Source organism: Sceloporus occidentalis, unplaced genomic scaffold, assembly GCF_023333645.1.
Source record: "Sceloporus occidentalis isolate IW3139 unplaced genomic scaffold, rSceOcc1.0.p SCAF_122, whole genome shotgun sequence".
Taxonomy (NCBI): domain Eukaryota; kingdom Metazoa; phylum Chordata; class Lepidosauria; order Squamata; family Phrynosomatidae; genus Sceloporus; species Sceloporus occidentalis.
In genome coordinates, this window is record NW_028317102.1 from 1,282,829 (window position 1) to 1,308,032 (window position 25,204).

General features: G+C 40.0%; 1 protein-coding gene across 2 annotated transcripts in view; it reads right to left on the bottom strand.

Annotated features, from left to right (window-relative positions):
* Positions 1 to 2,873: 2,873 nt before the first annotated feature.
* The window catches only part of LOC149282143 (ubiquitin carboxyl-terminal hydrolase 24-like), a 47,373-nt gene continuing 25,042 nt past the window's right edge, over positions 2,874 to 25,204 (bottom strand). For both annotated transcript variants that reach the window (XM_089498558.1, XM_089498557.1), the window contains 49 exons: positions 25,004 to 25,115; positions 24,684 to 24,760; positions 23,663 to 23,803; positions 23,451 to 23,504; positions 23,169 to 23,284; positions 22,385 to 22,451; positions 22,025 to 22,135; positions 21,563 to 21,661; positions 20,754 to 20,918; positions 20,512 to 20,597; positions 19,961 to 20,054; positions 19,269 to 19,427; positions 18,757 to 18,854; positions 18,384 to 18,479; positions 17,993 to 18,221; positions 17,681 to 17,840; positions 17,419 to 17,574; positions 17,165 to 17,235; positions 16,721 to 16,881; positions 16,190 to 16,251; positions 15,814 to 16,005; positions 15,586 to 15,703; positions 14,877 to 15,021; positions 14,475 to 14,594; positions 14,214 to 14,339; positions 13,857 to 13,955; positions 13,338 to 13,420; positions 12,703 to 12,844; positions 12,179 to 12,298; positions 11,734 to 11,951; positions 11,200 to 11,324; positions 10,683 to 10,824; positions 10,331 to 10,478; positions 9,553 to 9,648; positions 8,918 to 9,021; positions 8,568 to 8,681; positions 8,190 to 8,286; positions 7,983 to 8,099; positions 7,724 to 7,816; positions 7,530 to 7,632; positions 6,622 to 6,737; positions 5,920 to 6,033; positions 5,393 to 5,458; positions 4,952 to 5,015; positions 4,418 to 4,496; positions 3,946 to 4,021; positions 3,649 to 3,735; positions 3,309 to 3,419; positions 2,874 to 2,936 (listed from right to left, as the gene is read on the bottom strand). In XM_089498558.1, coding sequence (XP_089354684.1) covers positions 2,874 to 2,936; positions 3,309 to 3,419; positions 3,649 to 3,735; positions 3,946 to 4,021; positions 4,418 to 4,496; positions 4,952 to 5,015; positions 5,393 to 5,458; positions 5,920 to 6,033; positions 6,622 to 6,737; positions 7,530 to 7,632; positions 7,724 to 7,816; positions 7,983 to 8,099; positions 8,190 to 8,286; positions 8,568 to 8,681; positions 8,918 to 9,021; positions 9,553 to 9,648; positions 10,331 to 10,478; positions 10,683 to 10,824; positions 11,200 to 11,324; positions 11,734 to 11,951; positions 12,179 to 12,298; positions 12,703 to 12,844; positions 13,338 to 13,420; positions 13,857 to 13,955; positions 14,214 to 14,339; positions 14,475 to 14,594; positions 14,877 to 15,021; positions 15,586 to 15,703; positions 15,814 to 16,005; positions 16,190 to 16,251; positions 16,721 to 16,881; positions 17,165 to 17,235; positions 17,419 to 17,574; positions 17,681 to 17,840; positions 17,993 to 18,221; positions 18,384 to 18,479; positions 18,757 to 18,854; positions 19,269 to 19,427; positions 19,961 to 20,054; positions 20,512 to 20,597; positions 20,754 to 20,918; positions 21,563 to 21,661; positions 22,025 to 22,135; positions 22,385 to 22,451; positions 23,169 to 23,284; positions 23,451 to 23,504; positions 23,663 to 23,803; positions 24,684 to 24,760; positions 25,004 to 25,115 — 5,592 coding nt within the window. The remainder of the gene's footprint in view (positions 2,937 to 3,308; positions 3,420 to 3,648; positions 3,736 to 3,945; positions 4,022 to 4,417; positions 4,497 to 4,951; positions 5,016 to 5,392; positions 5,459 to 5,919; positions 6,034 to 6,621; positions 6,738 to 7,529; positions 7,633 to 7,723; positions 7,817 to 7,982; positions 8,100 to 8,189; positions 8,287 to 8,567; positions 8,682 to 8,917; positions 9,022 to 9,552; positions 9,649 to 10,330; positions 10,479 to 10,682; positions 10,825 to 11,199; positions 11,325 to 11,733; positions 11,952 to 12,178; positions 12,299 to 12,702; positions 12,845 to 13,337; positions 13,421 to 13,856; positions 13,956 to 14,213; positions 14,340 to 14,474; positions 14,595 to 14,876; positions 15,022 to 15,585; positions 15,704 to 15,813; positions 16,006 to 16,189; positions 16,252 to 16,720; positions 16,882 to 17,164; positions 17,236 to 17,418; positions 17,575 to 17,680; positions 17,841 to 17,992; positions 18,222 to 18,383; positions 18,480 to 18,756; positions 18,855 to 19,268; positions 19,428 to 19,960; positions 20,055 to 20,511; positions 20,598 to 20,753; positions 20,919 to 21,562; positions 21,662 to 22,024; positions 22,136 to 22,384; positions 22,452 to 23,168; positions 23,285 to 23,450; positions 23,505 to 23,662; positions 23,804 to 24,683; positions 24,761 to 25,003; positions 25,116 to 25,204) is intronic.

Sequence of the window (25,204 nt, forward strand, 5' to 3'; positions counted from 1 at the left end):
TCCTGCTATCCATGCCTTTGTTCAAGTTATGAATGTAAGAATTTTTGTCAGGATTATTTAACGCATAGAAATATTTATTTCGGGTATGCGAAGACTCGTTGCGTAAAGTACATGAAAATCCTCTCTGCCCTGCCTAACGTATATTTTATAATTCTCTGGTTAAACAGCTGTTTGGTCAGACTATGGCAAACTTTTTGTGTTGCTAAAAATGTCCCTTTTAGCTTTAATTCTATGAAGATACAGGAGATGGATTAATTAACAATTTTTCACATCAAAATCAATGTTACTAATTTTTTTGCCATCATGTCTATAGCAATCCAACAGAGCCATCTAGTGGCAGGACATTATAATGCGTTCTACAGGAAACTGTCAAAGTTCTACCTTTATTGGTTGCATAGACTTAGGTGCAAGGACTTTTAAAAATACTTTGGTCTCTTCTTCAGGCGTGTTACAAAGCTAAAGCTGAAGTGCCTCTTAAATAAATAGCAGCCGGAAGAGGGCGGAGGTTCTGACAGTTTACAGATCTCCGGTCGGACCTCACCTTGAGTTTCGTGTCCGTTTCTGGAGAGCCACAAAGATACCGACATTCTGGAGAGTTCCGAGAAGAGAGTCACTAAAACGGGGAATGGTTTGCGGGATAAAAAGGACTAAGGGAACCCAATATGCGCAAGTTGGAGGGGGTGGGATAGAAACATTTAATTGTTTTAAAGGGATTTTGAGTACAGAAGGGAGGTTTTGTGGTTTTTTTTTAAGGAGGAGAATTAGGAGGAAAAGAGCTGAAGCTAGTCTAGGCTAGGCTTAGATGTAATGCAAGAAGTTTTACTGAGAGGGTGGTAGATTAGTGGAACAGGCCCCCAGCAGAAGTGGTAGAGGGTAATACAGTGAGGGGATTTAAACATGCGAGACCGAGGACTGATTAAGGTTTGAGGAGAGCCGGGCAGCCGAGATGGGGGCCGAATGGGTCTGATCTGCTGGCAAATTTTATGTTTCTATCACACTGAAAGGTATTGCGAATTTTAAGCCTATCATAAAACAAAAAAACTATTTCCAGCCGTGTCGAATCTGTAATCGAACACAATGAATTCATCCACAAAAATCTATAAACAAATTTAAGCCACTATATAATGCCACATAAAAGCAACATTCATTGGCACAAAAACGAGCAAAATTGCTTAGTCTGTTCTTCCACTGAAATACGGAGCAATCATCGAAGGATCCAGACAGATTCCAGTTTATTTGGAGAATAAAATTGGGTAAAATGTATCGAAATGACAACTGGATGAAATTTTTCTTTATTGTATATTACAAAACTCAAACAAGGACCCAGCCCTCCCCACGCACTCGATCGATCTGTCATATGCAACCAAAAACGACGGCTTCCCAAGTGATTGCAGAGCAGAAGTCAACGACCGGGGATCAGACTGCAATTTATTCAATATGTCTCCAAATACAGATAATGGAACCGATTCCTCTTCTAAATTCTACTTTAAAGTGCGTTAACTGCTCAGATCATATAAAAGTTTTCAGCACTTTCCTCGAGGAGGCAGATCACGGCTGCCCGATACTTTACCGAGAGGGGCCACGTATCAGTAGCGTTGGTAGGGGGGCTGGAATATTGAAAAAATAATGAACTATGAGCACAGTGGAGCTTATTGGATTCAAGGCATGCGCTGGGAGCCCCCAACAATCTTAAGAGGGTCTTACGACCCCCTCAGACAACCCTTCTGTAAAAAATAACGTCATATTTTTTGTGAAAATAAATGTGCAAATGCCATTTTTCTTTGATTGGAAAAAACAAAATCCCCTACGTGCAAATTAAAATTTTCATAATAAAATATCTGCTCTTAGGTGACAAACCTATAACGCAGAAACGTTTGACCAGCTGTAGAAGGTTCAAAGTCACAGAGGACTAGAAAATAAATTCACAGCAAATCAAACTGGTGGCACCTGACACTTTTATGTTAAAATAAAAAAAAATGAAAAATAAAAATATTAAAAATAATAATAAAAAATAAAATAAAATAAAAAGGAAACATTCATTTCTCAAAACTAAACTGTCCGGTGAATATTAAATTCATAATTAGAAAGTTAAAATCCATATACATGAAATGGCCAAAATAATAAAAAAAACCAACATATCTTTTATTCCTATGCACTTAATTTTGCAGTATGTAAAGTGAAAAGTAAAAAAAAAAAATGTTATTCATGAATATATACAGCAGTTTTGATAACAGATCTGAGATGGTGTTCGTAAGGTTCTCATTTTTCTTTATATTTCTGAAAAGCTATACAAATTATGGGAGACATATTAAATACAAAGGTCTTTCTTTTATAAATTCCATTTTATACTAAATTTGTACAAGGCAAACTTAAGTCTCTTACACATTTACATCATTTTGAAGATTCCTAAGTAATATCGAAAGGTTAAAAAGTTGCCGTATGCACCTAAATGCAGTCGTGATTTGACAGATTTTGTATAAAACCAAAAGAAATCTCTTTGCAGCATTACAGAAAAAAAGCAACACTTTTACATTCACTCATTTTAATGTTCACTTAAAAAAAAAAAAAAAAAAAATAGTTTGCCATTTTGTTTTCAAATAAAATCTTGACAAAATATTTTTTTTCCTCCATGGTTTAAATGCCGAAAAACGTGGCAAAATCGTTCTCCTTGACCGGGCAGTTTCGGAGCACGGCATCGGCCGCAGGTTCGGGTAGACGGCTCAGAAGAAAATAAAGTCCTCTAGCTGATGTCCTGCAAAAAAGAGAGAACCGAGCTGTGTTCTCAAGCGAAAGAAAAACTTCTTGTGGTTCTCAAAGTGCGTTCCTTGGACAGCGCATCGGGACCCTCCTTCTTTTGAGTGCGGAGAATGTTTTTAAGGATCCACGTCATCAAGGTCACTTTTTGACTCACAAATTACCATGGGAGAATCGGGACCCTGGGGGGGGGGGAGACAAAAAAAAATAAAAAAAATAGAGAAAGTTATAAAGGGATCAATAACTGAATTCAGAAGTTCCTGTTTCTGATAAGAAATTTAGGCATTAAGGAAACGGACACTTTGCTCCTGTGTGCATCTGGGATACCTTGGAGGTATCGGCACGGGGCTTTGTGCAGTCGCTTGGGACCTCTTCTGTCTGCCAGAGGGGTGAGGTAAGCGAACACACGAAAGAACGTGAAAAGTATCTATATTTTGAGTTTGATGAGCTGGAAAACGTGAATGGAAATGGATAGGCACTACATAGTTGGCCCCAGGAAGTGAGCCAATCAGACCCTGGATAAGATGAGCCTTGGAAAGCGGCGGATTCCTCACCTGCTGCATGCTCCTGTCCCCGTTCTCATTGGCTGGGCTGCTCTCAGATCCATTGCTGCTGCCAGACTGATCTTTCTCGTTTAGCAAGGCGGTGGCATAGGCCAATGTATCCTGAAGACCAAAAAAACAACCCAAAAAATATTCCTAATTAACAGCAATAACTGTAATTCACGCCCATCGTAGCCGTTGTAGAAATGGCCATTCCCGTTATCCTCTGCTAAGCTGTTATCTATCGAAACCTGAAGGTGTTTGATTATTGCTAATTGTTTTAGAGGTTGCTCTAAATAAATATCATGTGCAGGTGGCGTGAGATACCCGGTGCCAGCTGATGCCCACGTACCTGTGCAGAAATTGTGCGTTGGAAGGTTTTAGCAGTTGAGGTCTCGTTTGACACATTACTTTGCGGCGCCCAACAGTGTTCAGACATCTGCGGAAAACACATCCAAGAAAAACAAAAAATTTTTAAAGCCGCTTTCCCCAAAATCCTACATTTTATGGTTTGATGCACTATAAAAACCTCCGTAATGGTGATAACCATTCAAGTAATCTTTACATACATAATAGGAACGTAACAATTTCCCGCTCCCCGGGACATTAATATAGGATTTCCCAGAGGTGACAGATAATACATTATTACCTTTTTCTGCAACCACTGAACGGCCCAGCTCCAGTGTTGGGAATTCTCTTTAAAATACTCCTTAGCAGCAGGGCACCTTCCGGGGATAAAGAAAACTTTATTACACAGCCCTGTATAATATTCATAATATTTTTTAAACCAACTTTGTTTATATCCTGAAAACTTTCAAAGTGGTAACGGATGACAGGTTGAGGCACAATAGAACAAAAAGGTTGTGATTTTCCTTGCATTCTCCCCGTTATATTAAACTACAGACTAGAGCATAAACGTGTCTTAGTTTAGTGTTTATTTTATATATATATATATACACACACACACACACATTATATATATATATATATATATATAAAGTCTTGTCTGTAAGTTTCTAATACTTGCAACAATTAAGTTTGACTTTGTTGCCTCTCAGCTCCCATATTTACCCATCATGCATCTGTTGCTTTAAATGAGTCCTTTAACTTTTCACACTTACTTTTGGGCAAGGGTAACAAGGAACTTCACACATTGATAGCAGCGGCTGCTGTCCACGTGGTTGCTGTGATGCATCAGAGCTGTGAAAGGAAGGAGGACATAGGGTTAAAATCATCGATTTACTTGATTCACACCTCAATGAACACACACATCAAACTCCAGTGACAAAATGTAAAAAAAAAAAAAAAAAGGCTGCTTGGCGTTGTAGCCCTCCAAATTGGGCGCACAAGGGGTGCATAAACTGTGCATACGTGAGGACATATCTTCTACTCTCTTAGCATGTTTACATCATTTCAATCCCTCTTATGCGTGCCTACCCTGGGATATGTCATGTTATTTCACGCACCTGGGCTGCGGGTGCAATCTACATGTATGTACAACCGCATCTATTGGATAAAGTTACGAAGAAGGCTGGGGGGCTTTTAATATAATTATTATTTATGATCTGGCTGGTGTATTTAGAACAAACAGGAAGGTGCTACAAACAACTAGATTATTAGTCAAGTCCTATAAGTAAAATATTCAGTCTACTCACCTAATAATCCATTTGCTTCAAAAGCAAACTTCAGTCTCTTTAACTGTAGAGGGTCTTCAATAACCTGCGTGAAAGAAAAAAATACATACGAATATAAATCAATCAGTCACTGTGAAGCGCAAACACTCTGGATTAAAAATAAAGGCAGGGCGGCAGTATACATTCCTGCCAAAATTGGGGTACTTTGACCCAGTGGTGGGCTAAGCAATATATGGCCATATAATGTGACGGAATCCCCAACATTTACCCCTCAGATAGGCGCTTTTAACTATTTATTTGCCGGATGTGCGCTGATCTCTTGCTTTGTTGAGTATTCGTTCCACTCCCAATGTGAATACTTAATATCTTCCCTCTATGCTGTAAAGTAAAAAATCTGGAACACTTGCTCTCTAGCCCCTACAAACGAATATCAGGGAAGCCCGTAACTATTTTAGCACTTACCAAAATCTCATGGAGCAGAGTAAACAAGTTCTTTAGCTCGTGCTGCGGTGCGGTTTCCAGCTGATTCTGTAAATCAAATTAAAACATCTAAAACCTTGAACGTGAGTCTTGCAGAATATGGCTAAACACTTTCAGATGGGCAGCCTAACTATGATAGTTATAACTTTTTCTAAACTTTAAAAAGTATAAAGCAGTGATTTCTTAATAACTAGTGAGACAGAAAACATATAAAGCAATGCACATAAAAAAAAAAGTGCTGCCTTGCATATTGTATTTTTAATAAGCCTTGGATCTACCCCTCACAAAGATTTTTTTTGGGGGGGGGGGACTCCAAAAGAATGGAATAAAGCTCTACTGTAAACATTAACCACAGCAATGGTAGACATACAGTGGAATCCTGAAATATTTCTTTAAGAAACTATTCAACAAGGTATCTAGCTGATGTCATTAAACATACAAATAAAAACATACATATTCCAAAAATATTTTTTTTTAATTGTTATTAAATAGCCAAGCGCTGCCATTACCTTAATGAAATGAAGCACAGTGAGAGAGAAGGGCTCGTTGCAGAAACAGCAGTACACGAGCATCTCGATGAGAACAGAGAGGGACCCAGGGAGCTCCCGCATGGCAAACATCACCTAAAGAACAGATACTATATATTAATACAGCCCCTCGCCTAAAGGCTTTCACTGTACAAAAGAAAGGGTGAGAGGAGTCCATGCAAACCAGCTCGGGACGGGAAGCTGTTCTGAAGTAAAAGCTTAAAGCATTTGAAAGGTCATTAACAAATATTCTCGGTTTCATACAGAAAGAAAGCTTAAATGAAGAAGCTCTGTCAAAAATCTTATTTATTAAAAAAAGAAACACCAGTACACAAGCATCTCGATGAGAACAGAGAGGGACCCAGGGAGCTCCCACATGGAAACATCACCTAAAAGGACAGACACTATATATTAATACAGCCCGTCGCCTAAAGGCTTTTACTGTACAGAAAGAAAGCTTAAATGAAGAAGCTCTGTCAAAAATCGTATTCATTAATTTTGGTCCTTGCCTCCCCATATACTACGGTAACTTTTGTAAAACAGGGATAAAATGAAGCCAATGAGGGAGGAGAAAAAGGTATATTTACGTTAACATCGCTAATTTCATAAGGCTGTTGCAAGTTGTGCACCATTCACGCCAATTTCTGCATAATGCTAGTAAAAAGGAATGATGGTTTTACTCACCTCCAGCAAATAAGGCTTTCCCTCTGGCATAAACATCAAGGCCTCTACTTCCGTGTGGAGAGCCAGAGGAGGACAGGTCATATTAATGTGAGTATGCGGCTTAAATGAGCCAGGGGCTGACCAAGAAATAAAAAGAAACAGAGTATGATGTAGATCGCAACAGTTTATTGGAATATCTATCCAGACAGCAGCTTTTAATCCGATATAACAATTCCACATACATTACCAAATATCCAGTGTTCCGAAAACACTTCTGTACAGGCACCTAATTGGTTGCTCACTTTGCATATGGATTTGTATTTTGCTTAATAACTGGAGCAGGACTCTGTGTTCTGTGCGACCCATAAATAGCAATGATTTTCCACAGCTAGGTAGCTAGGTAAGCCGATTTGGTTTTTTAGTAATTAGCTAGTGATAGTGTAACTAACCAGAACACTTAATGTTTTAACATAAAACAATAACTTTAGCTACATATTGTCATCCTCTTAGAGAGACCATCATGCACGCTTCGAGCAACCGGCGTCGAGAATGGTCCGAGAACTGAGAGGGCAAGGAGCTGCAGCTTCTCCTTAAGGTAAGTAATTGGTGTTTTTATTCTTGTTAAAGAATGGATGCTAAAGAACTCATAAAGCGCTTCAATAAGCATTCTTAGGCGAGGCTGTCGGATTTAGTAAATTGGCCCCTTAAAGTTTCGTATCTGGAGGGAGTATCTCAAACATTTCTTATGTCCTTGTAAGCTGGTGAAAACCCGCGGGGAAACAGAGAACCAAAATATCATCATCGATTGGAGATGAGAGATTGATAAGCACCCAGCTATCATAAAGTGACTTATATATACCCCATATATGTCAGTTGAGGCTGCAATTACATATTGTCAATAGCTTTTTAAAAGATGAACGGTGTCTTACCGGCCGTCCTATGCGGAGACACGTCTGAGTACAGAACTAGCAGCGCTATGGTGTTGTGCAAGAAACCGAACTCGCGGGCTTGCGGAGAGCTCCACCTGCGATTCTGATAAGAAAGAACGAGTTGTAACGTGAAGAAGGGCATTCCCAAAGTATAAGCGTGCATTTATATAAACAGACGAGCGTTATATGCTTACCTGGTTGTTCTGTCGATTTGGACCAAGTAAGAAATTGACGAAATGCTTCAGTGCAGAGTAGCGTAGGAGCAGCTCAACGGCACGCACCCCTTGCTGAATTTGGGAAGAACAATTATAGCCATGAAATAAATTTATAAAACAAATTAAAAAGATATAAGAGAAATTATGCACACACATCAATAAAGAGCTCCAGTTGAGATGCAGATCCGTGGCGTTTGATTCTCATGAATATAATCTGGGAGGATTAGCTAATCTTTACCTTTTGCACAAAGTTGTTGAACAGGAAAAAGTACTGGGCGCAATTTTTACAGCTTTCCGGTACATCTTTATCTAGCAGACTGAGCAGCATTTCAATCAGCAAATGATTGCCTTTAACCTAAAGACGGCGGCGGAGAGAAGGTCACAGCGTTATTTGGGTTTTTCCATAGCGGAGCGGCTGATATCTGGGAACGCGAGGGCTGCTCACCTTATCCCTGTGAAGCAAGGCGCCGTCTAACGTCTTCTCCAGGATGGTGGCCGCGGCTGCCCGGACCTCTCGCACGCTACACTCCAGCAAGAAGATTCTAAGGGACAGAACAGAAGATTAACACGGGAAAGCTACACAGCTTGTACCCATATTAATGAAATGATGGAACCGTTTATTTGATATATATATATATATATATATATATAAACGATCACATCCGGCTTTTACGTAAAGGTGGTCTGGAGTTACAGCCCAGGCTCGCTCATCAAGTCACTCAGGGGCTATCAGATGGTGTTGTGGGGGTTAATACAGGAAAGAAGGCGCATGTTTGTTTTAGTGATACGTGTTAGTCTTTTAGAAGGGTTTCTCTGAAATTACCGGATAAGTTCCCGGCCCTCTGTGCTAACAAAGTATTCAATGAGCCACTGACAGGCTTCACAGCTCTTGGAGACCAAGGCGTCTATAGTGGCTATCCATTCTTCAGTGTCAACCCTAGAACCAATATAAAAAAATATATATTTAGAAAAAAGCTATTTACATGTTATGGTTGTCACAAAATTTTGCAGAAAAAAAAATAAAGAGTAAAGAAATGGATGATCATTGGCCATGAAGGGCTACAGTAGGTAAGTAACCTACATAAGCAAAGGAGTAGTAGTTGAGTACCAACATAAGCTACTTGGTGGGCAATTTTTGGTCCTGTATGAAAGCCCCCGTGTTAAGAGCCTTACCTGAGTTTTTTCTTTGTTCTGAAATAGGTGTGAAACAGAAATTGGATGGCTAGCTGCGCACTGACTTCCGCCATGGATGGGTACATAGAGTGCTTGAGTTTGGTCTGTAACAAAAAATATATATATATATAAATTAGAAGTCGGGTGTCCCAAATCAGCTGTTTCTCAGCAGTATTCACTCGTTCTGATTACTAAAGGGTGTCCTATTAAGTCTGAACCATAGGACTTATGCTGATTTTATGCCATTTTTCTAATGTTTTTATGCTATGAGGCCTGTCAACGGATCCCGGCGGAAGCCGACGCGTATTCTAACGGAGCTACAGACAGATTCGGTAATCTGTTATGTGTCTTTTTCGCACGCATGGCGAAAAGGAGAGAGAGAAGGGATAGCGACAAGAAAGTAAAAAGGACAGAAGATAATGGTGGATTATATATAGAAACTGGGACTCGAAGGCAGGCAGAAAAAGGGGGGGAGAGAAGGATGACAGGGAAGCTGGATTGAAGAGATCGAGATAACAAATGGCCAGGAGATGGGGCAAAGTCAATAAAACACGACAATGTAATAACAGTCTGAAACGATGGGGGGAAAGGTGTATAAAATGCACAAATTCTATAAAATAATGAGGATGACTTACAGCATTCACCGATGCCAGGGAGAGCACGAAACTGAAATAATCGCTGTTGTAAACATCTCTGTTCTTCATGAACTTCAGGTTCTCGTCTCTCACCGTCTGAATAAAAATGATCAGAGAGTTTCGTTCGGTTATTAAATCAGACTTACCGGAACAGGCGGTAGGAAGAAAATGGGTTGAATTTATTGCCCACTCGGCAAGATGAGACACAGTATATATGGCCGCCTTTATGTCTGCTTAATGGCCCAAGACAGCATTTTAGCAGTGAGTTCCAATCTAATCATCATCCATGCAATACGGTTAAACCAAATTGTAACAAAATGTTTCTCGTGCAGCGTAAATGAATTCTTTTGCGGCTAGTCCTATTTGCTTGATCTACATTCGGCGATATTACAGTTTTTTATTTTTGCTACAGTAGTCCTATGCCTGTGATATACATTGGGAGACAAAAAATAAGCTGATTTTTTTGCTTTTTAACCTACTATCCCCCATTTACAATTTTTGCTATCAACACTTAATTGTCACTTGACACAAAAGCATGCGCCGATAGAATGTTGCCATAGAAACGGAAAAAAGATTCTGTGCCCCGATGAATCTTTCTATGTGGAAGATTTGTCCCCTTCTGTGATCTACCGGCATCACCTGGTACTTTGGGCTACTCATTTGATTGAAAGACAGGGACTGGTGAAGCGAGCACCGTTGGCTTTACTCACCCCTAAAATAACGATTGCACCTTTTAGGGGTTTTATGACCCACGTACAACGAAAACTGTGCATTTTACCTGGTATATTCTCAGTGGCATCTTCTCTACAAACAAGCCTTTCTTCTCTCCTTTCCTGACCAGCTTGGTCAAGATGGAAAGGCGGTCGTTAGTCCTGTGAGGGCGAGGGGAGGACTGGGGTGAAATGTCTGGCGATGACGGAGCGGACCTGAAACGGAGCAAAGGGTAAAACGTTTTCTTATTCATCTGAGGGAGGCAAACATCTACTGCCCACAACCACATCAAGCTTCATAGCGTAACAGAAAGTCGTCAGACTGGAAAGAAGACGTTGCAATTGAAACTCAATCAATGTAAGCGACTTCGGACTGGATTTCAAAAGAATGCTAAGTCAGCAGTATTTACGAATACATACAGCGAGAGATCTTCCGCCTCCTGGCGCACCACACTAACGCGGCTTTTCTTTGGCAAGACTGGAGAGTTCTGATCGGAGACTCTCTGATAGAAAAGCATGTAGGCGTTCCAATAGCGCCGGCGCACGTCAGGGTAGGGATTGGCTGTTTGGGGGAGGAAAAAAAAAGTGTCAAGGTGTCTAAATTGCAGGTATATCAGGAAAGGACCAGTATAAGGAATGACGGTATGTCCCCAATAATAATCAGATAAATCACTTCCTTGTTTATTTAATCAAAAAAGCAAAAGGTGTACTACAACTAAACTCTGCGCTGATACAGATCGCGGATCTTGTTAGATAATCGAACAGCAAAGAGTGAGGGACATTTAGACCAAGTCCCCGACCTTCCAGCATCTCTACACTTAAACTGGGGGTATGAAAGATGACTGTTGGGAGCTGCTCAACGACAGCAAAACTTTGTCCCTATTTTGTCCTCTTTAAATAAAAAAAAAAAATACCGACAACAGAACGGCAAACTTACATTGATCGTAGACTTTTGGCCTGTACTCCCCGCCGAAACATTCATACTCCATGGTTTCATCATTCAGATCAAACTCTTCCACCACCGTGTCATTGAACTTGTACCATTTGCTTTTACTGCAGCCCCTGCAAATTACACAGTGATCGAAATGTCAACTAAATATTTATACTGCGTGTAAACATAATGCTTGTGAAGACAATTAAAACATTTGCGTAGAAAGATGGGACAAAAAGTGAGACGTGAGGAGAGTTTTAGGAGTCATGGCTAGTTGTACCCTCTGTTCCAAAATCCTTAAGTCTACTAACATACAGTTAAAGGGGCTTCAGTTTGGGGTTGGCCATTGGTAGCCTTGATAAATCTACCCCATTCTGAAAAGAGATCTTTTTAATATAAAAACAGAGGCCAAAATAATGACAGTCACCAATAGATTGGGCACGTGGAGTAGGCCATTACAGTTTAAAACAATAATCAGATATGTTCATGTAACATTATAACTGCAGGCATGTGGAGTTTGTCTGTAGGGGCAGCAAATACCTGCGGTCTTTAATGAAGGAGTAGTAGTGCCCGGCGTGTGCCTGGCCACTGTGGACTATAACGCCAACCAGTTCGTAGTTTTCAGTCGGAGCGACCTTCTTCCGTGGGGAGCTGCCAGGTGGATCTGTTTGCCTCCCGTTCTCACCAACCTCCGAGTTGGAATCTTGCCGAGCCATCCCGGATACCGTATACGGCTCCATGTTTAGCAGCCATGGGAACTATAAATGGAAGCATCATTAAAATGACACATTACAGACAATGGAGTCAATGCTTCTTATTTTAACTGTGGACCCAGGCAACTATAGCATGCCCGTTTTTAGTGCACTGTGAAATATTAAGTATCAGATAAAGGAAAGTTATGATTCACTGACCCCAGACCCTGCAGACCACTACACGCCGCCATTCATTGATCAGTAGCTGTAACGTGTAAAGTCAGATAACTCACCTTAATCTGCTCATCGTATTTTATAGAACGGCCGCTTTCCCAGTCAAAACCAAATCTCATCAAATGGATCACAAGGACGCTTGGCAGGGATTTAATGCAGGTCCTCTTCACCGTGGTTCTCTGAAACACAAGAGTCAAGCGGTGACGGCTGCCGAGGCTGAATGTTTTCAGACGCTTAGAACAGGTTTGGAAGCGGCGCACAGGTATTTCTTTTTTTTTTGCAGTTCACGAGACTTCAGTCCATAATAAAAACTTTTGCGTGTAAAAGAAAATCACATGAAACTATGTGGAGGAAAGTGGTGCTGATTGGTGGCTCCTTAACCGACAGTGATTTTTAGTGGTTGATCGTCACCATGTACGCCATGGGTGGTTAGCCGTCAAACATGAAAGGCACACAAAGGATTAAATTAAGTATATGTTGCAAATATTTCTTTTAAAAAACTGATTTGCTACAAGCGGCAGATGGCAGACCTCAGGGTAGAACATATTATTATCACACATTAGTAAATTAACAGAGCTCTCACCTTTTCTTTGCATTTCTCGCAGTAATAAGCATTGCTGCCTTCCAGAACCTCGCCTCTCACAAACTGATCGAGTGAGATTTCCAGGCTCTGGCAAGATGTGACTCCTAAATTTAAGGCCATGAAGGCTTCCTCCCGCTCATACCTGCAACATAAAGTTATTATAAAAATATCGTAAAATTTCAGAACTATATAATAATAATAATAAATAAAATTATAAAAATATATTGATAAAAAAACTCTGTAATGCTGCATTACAAGCATACACTGGAATCAGTGCTTTTAAGAATGTTACGTGCTATTTTTCCACATTGCTGTATTTAGGATAAAAACGAGAAAGAATACATAAAAATGAAAAAAAAAACAAAAAACACTGTGCAACCTGCTGCCACCTAAAACATTTCTCAAACTTATTATTATTATTTTTTTTTTAAATCTTAAAGAATCCCTGGAAATTTTTGCAAACTGATTCCCAAGTCAAGAGTAAATAAATAAATAAATAAATGTAATATATAAAATCTGATTTTACAAATACCGAAAATATCTTGGCTACCCAAAGGCAAGTCTATAAAAACACTTTAATCAACAGCAAATTAGACTAAGCTTGTTTATTTCAATAAGTTTCTAGGAGATCAAACCTGTGAGGGCAGTCTTTACAGATCTTCTGGTCTGAATAGATGCCTTGAAAAGTGTTCTTAAATATTTGGTCTCGTCCTATTTTCTGATTACAATGAAAAACAATAAAACATCAATTAGCTAATGAATGCTTTGTGCGGAGAACACATTAGACTGCTACCACTTTGTTTATTATGTTTAATATATCAATAATAATAATACTAATAATAATATTCATTATAAAAGGTGAACAATTAAAAAGCTATCAGCTTCCTCCCTACAAAAAACCCCCCATAACTTATTTAGCCGTGTTGATATTATGATCAAGTTATAATTAATGAATTAAGACACAAATGTACTATTAAATTAGATTAACATTTAATTATAAGAAGCCTTAGTGTTTAAGGTGCCGTTGTACAACATTTATGTTAAGCGAATACACATTTGTAGATCTATTGTCTGAAGGCTTAAATCACATAAAAACAACCTAAGAACTTTTTTTTAAAAAAGTCTTTTTTTCTGTTTTATCTAGGTAGACTGACCTTGAGATATTCATCCATCTGGTCTATGAGGCTAGTGAAGAATTCATACGCGTCTTGCTGTTCCCGAACATAAAGCTCTTTGTTCCACATCTTAAAGATCTAAAAATTGTAAGTAAATAAAATACTATTTTACACTTTATATACTGTTTTACCACAAAGTTCCTGATCAGATTCTGCAAGTAACCTGGTAGAGGAACATTACATGGTGTTACTTTAATTCTTGTTGTTGCACCAGAAAGGTTTAAGCTACATCCCCATCTATCAGATTTATACAATCTGTAAAGGTTCGAGGAATTCTTGCACACGGTCATACATACTAAGAACCAAAGAACCAAAAAACAAAAAAATGAAATTAACCTTCCAGAAGTTCTCCGGCACGTAGTACTGCAGTTTGCTTTCCATCAAATGGCCAAAGAGAGATTGCACCTGATAAAAGACACTGTCGTCTGGGTTATCGGTTTCATCTTCCATGGACAGGAGAGCCTGAAAGACACAAAAATTAACCATAAGAGCTCAGCCAGTAATCGTATACATGAGGTCCAACCAAAGATGGATTTAAAAATGGCTAAAGCCTGAAAAAAACAATAATTTTAATTCTATTTTAACTGATTACCGGACCTCAGGAAGACCGGGCTGCATATATAACTGCTGGAAGACTGCATTCATGTAACAAGTGGCCCCTCCATTTTTTAAGCCAACGAATCCTGAATTGGATCGGCTGTCCACCGGAGGAAGATACTGCAAAAAAAAATATATATATATGTCATTAACATCATTCTAAACAAGCAACTTGAGCATAAACTGGCTAGTTTTGTTCCTTCAGTACAAGAAACAAGGCTGCTTCGCTTGTTATACGTCACCCATAAGACATGTTCTCGCTGTGGCAGAAAGCAAGACTTGAAATTGTTTTCTCAATGCACCACGGACTAGACCAAGAGATCTGTATGTCTCCTATATCAAACATAGCTTTAAAAAAAAAAAAAATGTATGAACAACCTTCCTCAACTTAGAGAAACTCACATCAAACTCCTTGGTAAGTGCCGGGTCCAGCTGATGGTGCATAGAAAGAAGTTCCTTAGTGATGAGTTGGAGGTTAGCGACAGAACTGTCTGCCAGCATCACGAGAACTTCATAGGCTGCGAGCCGGCTGTTCATTGTACTGCACCTGCAAACACAAAACGCTTCGCTTAACACCCCACCAAAAACACAGCCGGCCGTCTGAGTACAGTCTATAAAACAAGTGAGCTGAGTCCGTGACATCCACTCACTCAGGACTGAGTGTGACTTACAGGCCAAATAGCAAAAGTCCTTCAGGATGATTGTGGAGACCAACATACCAACCAAGAGGAGGACATTGTTCAAATGCTACAAGCATAAGGCTTTAATTGTAGAACTTACTTATGTGTATCACATTTCATAGTATATTTAGCCCTGCTAACGTCTCCGTTACTACTGGTGGATTATAAAGCATTTTAGAGAATTTTAAATAAGTAAAGGGTGCAAGGTGACCCTTTGGTTTCCTTTGTTGAAATGGCACATTAATACCCCGTGTGGCGGCCACTATGTAGTAGGTAGGCCACTCAGTACTGCGTTCCATACATGATACTGGTGGTCTCAGGGATGGCTGGATATAAAATCACTAAACAGCGTTATTCTTTTCACAATTCCAAAAGCCGAGGTGCCCTACTGCCTAAGAATGAGAAATGAGAAGTTTGAAGTGCCGCCATACTTTGGGTGGAAGTCTTGCTGGCTTATTGGGGCGACCGCAGCAGATGACTTGCTGTTCAGGATTATTCTCGAAGCCCGGAATAGAAAATCATCCAGAAGCTGTTTAATCAGCGAGGGACCTGCGGAGTAATAAAGTTCATTGACATTAACGTAAGCACACAGAATTTCCCGTCTTCCCATAAACCCGCAAACACTTAGTAATGATCGAGCTCCAGATGCGGAGACGTACCGAGTATTTCCTTTTCAGTGCCACAAAGCGAGAGAAGCGTCTTTATAAGCCTGAGGTGTCCTGCCAACCACACATTGTCTACTTCGCTCGTCTCGCACTCCGCCGTTCGATTGGGTTCAAAGTTATCCAGCCACGTAATCTCATCTTCCAGCATGGCCGCGGGGCTGATGTTTAGCTGCTCCATTTCAGAGGCTGCAAAGATAAAGAAAGTTCACCACATCTCACGGACGACATTCTCTATCTGCGAATGTCATTTATCAACAATTACTGATTCCGCCATATACATACGAGACAGACAAAGACCAGGTGGTTAAAACATAAGAGGTTTTGTAAAATGTATCAAGTGAAAGTTAAAAAGGTGATTTTTTTTACTTACAGGTCAAATCATCTAAAAGCTGGCATCGCAAATCAAAATATTCCGTACACTGTGCCAACAACCTGCAACACACAAATTCAACAACACGTGTGAGACGGATACACGCAACATCCATAAAGAGAATATGTGTCCCTCCATATTCATAAGGATGGAGGCTTCTGGATTGCTACAATTTCCAGGTTTTATTCATAGAAACATGAATGGAACATCAAGATTTTAGAAAGCGGAAGACCTATAACGTCAAAATTATGACTTCAACTAAATGTAATTCAGTAACCTGAATTCTAATTGTTGTTGAAGAATATCGGTCTGAAAACATTTAGAATGGAAATACTGCTGCAGGTTTTACAACCTGTTTTAGGTTTACATAGCAAAGGAGTTTTGATTCTTAAGACAACTGCATTTGGACTCTGCACATAGTTTTTTATATAACTAAATAAAAAACTTTCTAGCGGGGCATGGAATAAACGAAGATGAGTCTTGAAACATATGCAACCCCTTGGGCAACAAAACACAAGCCCTCGTACATACCTCTGGTTAATGCCTCTCATTATACTGGTGGGTGACCAGAGAGGTAGTTGGGCAGACAGAACGACGCTCAAAAGGAAAAGGTTGGGCTTCTGCACTTCGGGGTACGCGGATGTGTCCGTCTGACTGAGCGTGTACAGCTGGTCACAGGCAACGCGGCGGATCTGGAGGTTTTTTAAGCAAATAAAAATAGTTACAACCGTGCATGCACGTTCTATTCCCTCATTTATTCAGAGGTATTAGCATTATAGGAACTAAAAGATGGTCATCGAGCTTCTCCAGGAAAGTGGTCTGAACTATACAGGCTGCTGGCCAGCTCGGGCACAGAAAAGTTTCCCACGGTCCTGAGAGACCCCCCATGCATGTGGAGAAACCATCCTCGATGGCTTTAATGGCAGCGCTTTCCTGTTAATGACCAGAGTCGATACACTGTAGGCAAAAACTCACCTCAGCACTTAGTGATCCTAGGAGTATATCGATAATAAAGTCAGCAACAGAAGGCAGATTATAAAAAGATCCTGAAAAAAATAAAACATTATTACATAAACGGGGAATGGGTAAAGAGCGAGTGACTCCTACACAAGTGGGAAGGTATAGAAATGCATTAAGTGCCCGTAACTGGATTAAACATACATGTCAAAGAGCGACAGAAAAGGAAGCCTAACCACAAACGTGCCTCACAAATGGAAGGGCGCCCTTACCAAGCTGCTGGCTGCGTAGCTGCAGGCAGGTGACCAGCAAGGACAAGGCCTCCCCAGCGATAATGGCGTCTTTGGTAGATACCGACTGCTGCCGTACGCAGATCCACGCATGGAGGGAGGTGGATTCCCCTTCGCTTCCCGAACTGCAGTTACTTCCTGGACGTTTCAAAATGAAAAAGAAAAAAAAAAAATGAGCTACTGCGGAGTCCTAGGAGGACAACAACCACCGGTGGAGCGCTTAAACCAACGCGGTCGGGTATACCTGAGCTGCTGAGTCTGCCCCGAAGCCCACCAGGGAACAGCGTATTACTCTCTTTAATGGGCTGGTTGCTGCCAACAAGGTCCAGTCTTCCCGCGGCGGCCGCCCAAGAAAGCCGCATGAAACACGCCACCGTGCAGGTGAAATCATTAACTTCCATCATCTAAAGAAAAACAAAGGAGTAAGAAGAAGAAGTTACACGCTATTTTACGGTAGTTTAATCAGGACACTGGAAGCCACAGGGAATGGGGTTTTACATCAGGGATACTGGTTAATTGCTGGGGAACTGGGGAAAAACGCTTGAAATCCATTTACCTGAATAGCAACCCGTGCAGCAGGGATAATCTCCTCTACCCTGATGGATGACCTGTCAGACACAGACAGCTGCCGGTAAGAGGACTTCTCCGGGGTTCCGCACAGAGACATTTGGCGACTGGACTGGCGACCAGCGTTCCGGAACGGCCTCGAGGACAACCCTTCAATTCCATCTTTGGTCAGATCTTCATCAAATGTTGATGACATAGTTTGGCCGACCAATAAGAACCTGAAAAGTTGTATAAAGCGTGTTGTAAAAATACCAGGAAGAAAATGTCCCTTTGAGAACTGTGGGGAGAGCGCAATGACTTTCCCTTCTAGAAACAAATTAGAGAGACAAGCCATAGCATCTGGATATAGCACTCACTGTAGCCCTAACTCTACAGCATACCTTGCAAGTTGCAGACAAATCGAGTAGACTCCTTGTCTTGTTTCATAATCGACTTCCGATGGAATAGAGTCCCTCTGCATAACATTAACCACCAAACTACATGAGGAGAAAAAAAAAAGTAAATCATTTAAAATGGGGACTTCTAGCCCCACAACTTAAACTTCTGAATGGTTTGTGGCTCTCCACGTTAAAATATTGACCCACTACTATACGTTATGCGAGTAAATACAAGTTTTTCTGAGGTCACAATTTGTCAACATCAGAAAATAGGATATTTTTTTCCCTTATTTCTTTGCCAAAATAAAAATGCAGGAAGGAAAATTAATCAGGCTGGCAACATGTGGCTTATATACAACTGTTAACAAAAACATACCTGAGACCACCGGCTTTTAAGAAGTTTTCACAGAATGATTTGGCACAGTTTCTTGCCATCTCGTCATCAGCCGTTGGCATCAGTTTGGAACTAAGAACCTTATTTATGGATTAAAAAAGGGAAAAAAACAAGTTAAATCACTGCTCATGTCCTATTAATTGCCTACATTTCAACGAGCATAACATACATGATCAATAAGATCAGCCTGTTTTGATCTTGGTGGAACAAAGACATATTTAGCTGTCGGGTGGACCTTAATAACCATAAGCGAGTAGTTTTAAATATTTAATGGTAGATTAAACGTAACCCTCATTTCTACCAAAAATATTTTTAAAAGCTCTTTAAAGCTGCAGTTTTTTGATGGAAAAACGAATGCTTGTAAGATGATGATAAACACCTGAGTTTTGGAATTTTAAACCAAACGGTTGCTAAAAAGATTATAATTATCATTTGTCAGGATAAGAAGCGTTCATTTTTATATTGCTGTAAGACTAGGGAACGAGGACGTTTACCTCCAAGTTATAGAGCACCCTGAAGGTGGACATGCCCGGGGCAGACGATCGGAACAAGCTCTCCAGGATAGAACTGGCACTTTGCTGATGATGCTGTTGTTTTGAGGATAAAGATGGAGATTTTGAAGATTTTTCCTGAGATTCTGACAGGAGCGTCTTCTGAGCGAAAGAAGCAAAGGCACCAGTCAGTAAACGGCAGACGCAGCCTGTCGCTAAAGCCTAGGCAACATTCTGGAGGGCGTTAGAAATTCTGTTAGAAGGAATCAACGGGGACGCAGCCTCTTCCTAAAGCACTAAACATCTTTACTGGGTGATCGTAAAGCAGGAAAGAGATGGGCCGGATGACTACATCCTACACGTGACTTCTTCACATGAGCACAGATAGATCATATCTATCTGCGGTCAAGAAGGAATGTTAAAACCGGAACTGCTGGGGAGATCAACATGAGCAAAGTAACAAAAAAGTAAAGTAACATAAGATGAAATTTACAAAAAAAAGCAGTGCTGCATCTGTTTACGACAAACACGTTAAAAAAAGTAAAAAAAAAGCAGAGAGAGATATATACATTTTATGTAATTTGTAAAACTTTATGTTTTTATGCCGACTGACCATCTGCATTGAACTGAATATTTTTTAAACCACAGTAGAGAAATAAAGAGAATCAAATCTGGCGGTGAAACCCTGGCGTTACCTTCCTCCCAAGAGAATCAAGCTGGTCCAGAGCTTCTTGTACGGCTGGATCTGTCGGGATCAAGAGGAGAAGCTTCCGTACTCTGACAGTTATCCTGGGAAAGAGGGAAAAGGTGCAGCTTTTTAAACAAAACCAAAAGACAATTCCTATACACTGCATGAAAGCCACATAAAAAAATACTAATAAATGCAATATTGCAAAATAAAACAAAACAAATCTATGGCAATTAACTACTCTATGCTGGCTGCGCGTAATATGTACAGCCAAATTACCGAAAGCGTCTTGCTTAGTGAATAAGTCTCAGTAAAGGTTTCTCAATGGGTTTTACACGCCAACATAAAAAAAGACTTAAAACTACAAATGTGATACAAGAGTGTAACGTAATGACGAGATTTAAGCAATATTGTGCACTTTTGCACTAAATCTATTTTTTTTTCCTAGTGATGTCATTTCATTCTGTATTCTACCATTTCCTCTAAACGTACCATTACCGCCTGGAAAATTCATAGAAATTGTATCAGTTACAAATTGTATGTAAAATAATTCTTTACCTTGGCTCCTCCAGGTTGGCCAGTTGGTAGAGCATATCAAACACATTACAGACTAACGCCATGACCACGCCGGGCAGGGATTTTTCCTATTGATCGTATACAAATGAATATAAAATACATTTTCAAAAAGTGACAGAAATGAATGTTTAGAAACTGTTTGATGATAAGGACGGTAGAGTTTATAATGATAAATGTAACCCATGTCTGCGAGAAGACGCGAGTCTTTGGTTAAAGTCGCCTACCTGTTCCATCGCATAGGAAGAGCTGAACCCGGCGCCGCTGCTAACGGCCGACGTGTCCACAGAGCTGGTTGATGGAGTTCCACCTCCAAGAGTCTTCACGGTCAGGGCCTGCTCATCGGAAAAGCCCAGCTGATGGAGCAGCTTCTGGTCCTTATTTACCGTCAACTGTGACGGGAGCCACACAATTAAAACAGACAATCACTTATTTATACTAGAGTTCCAAATCCTAGAAAATCCTTAAAATCCTTTTTTTTTTCTTTTTCTTTAATTAAGACTCATTTCGAGTTCTCTGGTGTGAATAAAGAAAGTATAGAGAAAATTGCATATACGTGCATATATTGCACACAACGTCAGAGGTCCATACGGAATAAATTTACAAGAGGTGTAAGTAAAAAATATATTCTTTTTCTTTTTGGAAATGGGACAAAAGCATTTTGTTTGCTTGGTATAAAATGACAATACAGGATCCGCATCAGCTGCAAAGTTGCCGATTCCCTTCTGGCCAGAGTCGCTTACAGCAGCCGTACCCAATTGCCTATGAAATTATATTCTTATTAACAGTCACGCTAATTATTATTGCTAAAGTTAAAACTGGGTCTGCTGGCTGGTATTCCCAGTATACAGATTAGAAAATCTGGCTGCATATACTAATCGAACAATCTGCAGATCCAAGAAGCCCCTCTGTGCTTACAAATGAAACCTACATTTTAAGCCTTTGGTGTAAATGCACTTTAAATGGGAAACTTACATAATAATAATTAAAAAAAACAAAAAACAGGGCTGCCTTTAATCTCCATCTTTCTGCTTACCAAAATTTCATTTGCAAATATCTGTATATTTTCTATGGGGCAATTGAGATGCCTTGCGATCTTCCAGCGAATGCTTCCAACTGTTTCATTGCTGTGGGCCTGGAAAACGTAAACAAACGTCAACAAAATAGAAGCGATTTGTGGCTATATAGAAAACACAAAAATAGTTTTCCATATATAGTTAGTATCAGTATTCACCTAGCATATATCACACCACCCCTAAATATATCACACCACCCCTAAATTGAATAGGGCCGTAGGGGGAAAGATACATCAACCTTGAGGTTAAATGCTTAGGTCAAATAATCCTAAACACAAGTACCCCCAATCCGCAACCCACCCAACCACCACCAACCAAAGAAGATCTGGGTGCAATCGCGTTTAATAAAATTGGAAGGGGTGATAAACATATCACAGAGAGCCGTACGCAGGATTAATAATGCAAGATACACGCCATCTCACCTCAACCGTAAAAGTATCTTTGGTAGATTCATAAGTAAGGTTCAGAGTTAATAGATGTCCATGAAACGAGGCACCGTGAGGTAGGATTGTTCGAGGAACAGAGTAAAGATCCTTCATACAAAGACAAAAAAAAACAATTAACAGAACGGGGGGAGGCAATAAGAAAATGTATTCAATGTACATTCTAATTTGCAATTAAATTTAAAGAGAAAGTCTCATAGAAAACAGTTTTTATTTGAGCCGTAGACTTAGTACAGGCTACACAATCCAATATCCATGGCAGGATTTTCTCCCCCTGGGCTGGTTTTTAGGTAAAGCATCAAGATTTCAGACACCCCGGAGCTGGGGTATACAACATACCTCTATAGTGATCACATAGCGCTCAGCCAGCAGAAGGAGCCTTTCAATTATAACTAGCTTGGTAGACCTGCAAAACAATAAGTAAATGGGTTGAAAAATACAGAATGAGTAAGTTGCATTGCTATTGCCTTGAAGTACAAAAAAAAAAAAAAGGACATTTCTTAAAGTCATCTAATCACAACTTCATATTATCACGCAAGACATATGATGCCACTTATTGTTCTTATCTACAAGATTGCAAGCCTTTAAGAGAATAACTTAGGTTCTATAGAAAGACTCATCTTCAAAAAGCTCCAGAGGCACAAACCATTCACAATGTTTGTCTTCCACAACACGAGCACAGGGCAAGCGATTTAACAAAAAAGGGGCAAGCGATTTAACAAAAAAGGGGCAAGCGATTTAACAAAAAAGGGGCAAGCGATTTAACAAAAAAGGGGCAAGCGATTTAACAAAAAGGGGCAAGCGATTTAACAAAAAGGGGCAAGCGATTTAACAAAAAGGGGTGCTTGTGTTGCCCTGTTGAAAGACAGACCTGGAAGAATTCCTGTAATGCTCATGATGTACAACATTACCCCAACAGCAGGCAATCTAGCTTCCACTATTACTAGGCAGTTGTCAAAAAAGGAATGCTGTTCCATTAGCTTCTAAAATTGGTCTAAAGAGCCATTTTAGCAAGAACAAAAAAACTATATACTTAGCCCAGCGACAAAAGGTGCCAAGACGGAGCGACGGGAAAGAACAAGGAAAGTCTTTTATAGCTTGCATTGAAAACGGCAGCACTTACCTGTACGGAGACTGCACAGAAGTTGCTACCGATGGCATGGCGGTTGCCGTAAGCATTTTTGTGGCTCTGGTGACTGCGTGAGTTAGCGTGGGACCCCCAAGAGCTGAACTAGCCGCCTGCAGGGTGAGAAATTGCATACCAATTAGAAAAGGAAAGAACAGCGAGTGGCGTTTGTGTTTAAACGTCTGAACCTTCTGGATTATGTTTATGAACTACTCTCATATCTTCATTCTATTACAATAACAAAAGTACAAAAACCATGTGCCTGTACTATACACGTACCTCTAATCTCGTATAGCAGTCAGCAATGAACTTCTTGTGCAAAGAAACAGAATCCTACAAACGAGAAATAAATGCATTTCACAATCCTGCGCAACTCCATACTTTACCAGATTTACTAAAAATCTCAAACGAAACAACATTTCAAGGAAAGGGCTATAATATAGGACATCAAATACTGAAGTCAATACGGTATATATACACAAAAACCTTACCTTCTTCAGTCTGGGATTAAGATTGATGTAGCTATAATTAATTATCAACTGTATGGCTTCATTGGCGATTTCTTCATCTGGAGATTCCACAGCAATCTTCCAAATAAAGTCCATCCCAATCAATTCCAGCTTCTCCACGTGCTTTTAGTAAGACGACAACTTTGTATGAGATTATTGCATTTCTACTTAGATTCACCTGGCATCTCAGTACGTATCTGACAGAGACTCTGACGGCTGCCGACAGAATAATGTTCGCTACAAGCATTCGATTTCATACTCAATTTCAGACCACATAATTCACAATTCTGCCACATATTTGGTTTTAGAATCTGGCAGCCAGCGTAAACTGAAAACATGGTTGGCGGGTATGTTGAATTCGGCAAGCCCTTCCACTGGAATAAGGATCAAACCCTTACGAGCTAGTCCTGCAAAAACGGGTGGACTGGGAAAATTAAACAATATTCCAAATAATTTAGTGCAAACGAGCTTCACCAACACCTTGCTTGATGTCTAAATGTAGGCCTATTTAATAAAGCGTCTACCCTGTTTTAGGTCTGCGATCTCAATATATGACTGAACTATAGCAATTGTCCTACCATAGCATTGTAGGTTGTGAGTACGCTAAACAAATTGTAGCAAGGACTTCAAATCAAACTTCGGGTACATTTTATATGCTCTTTCCATCAGATTTACAGTCAACATTGACCTAAAGTAATACTATGAATGTTGACTCTAAGTCTTTTCATGACAACATATAAGCCATCATTTAGTGATGCACCATGCCGACTACATCATGATTAGGAAATCTTTATAACTCCGGCAGGACCGGGAGCCTAGAGGACCGAGCTGACCACTGCTGGTATAACTTCTAAGAAACAGATATGAAAGAGCAGGAAAATCTGTTAAACGATAAAGGACTCGACGCATCAACAAGAGAAACGTCTAAGGATTCTGAGGCTGTCTACAATATTTAAGGACATGCTGATGGGCCGCGATTTAACATCGATGTGTCGTTACTCACCAGCTGCGTGCCTTGTCGTTTCAGACGATGGTCACACAGATTAACATTCTCAAAGAATGTCTTAAAAAGATTGAAGCCTGGAACAGTAGAGGGAAAATAAGTTAATAAGTTAAAATCACAAACATTTTAATTTTAAATAAAAATTTGTAAAATGTCATTGCTCAAAGATCAGGCGACCCACTCGGGTACTTGAAAGTTGACTATCGTTCTTAACTGTTAGGATTTAAATATTGTTGCATTTCTGATGTTCTTCTTAGAGGTGTTAACGGTTTGGGAATTACCCTTTGTGACATTTTGTTTTACATTTGGTGACGACGTACCGTTCATTGTAATTTCGTAAGACTCCAGCTTCAGAATCTTCTCTTTAAAAAGCTGCTGCTGGACATCGCTCTCCAGATCATGCTGGCCCTTTGTAAACCACTCAAAACACATCTGCAAAAAAAAAAATAATTCAGATTTCTGTGTCCAGCTACATGGAGCTAATAATCCGGTGGGCATTAAAACCAGCTTCCGAATACAAA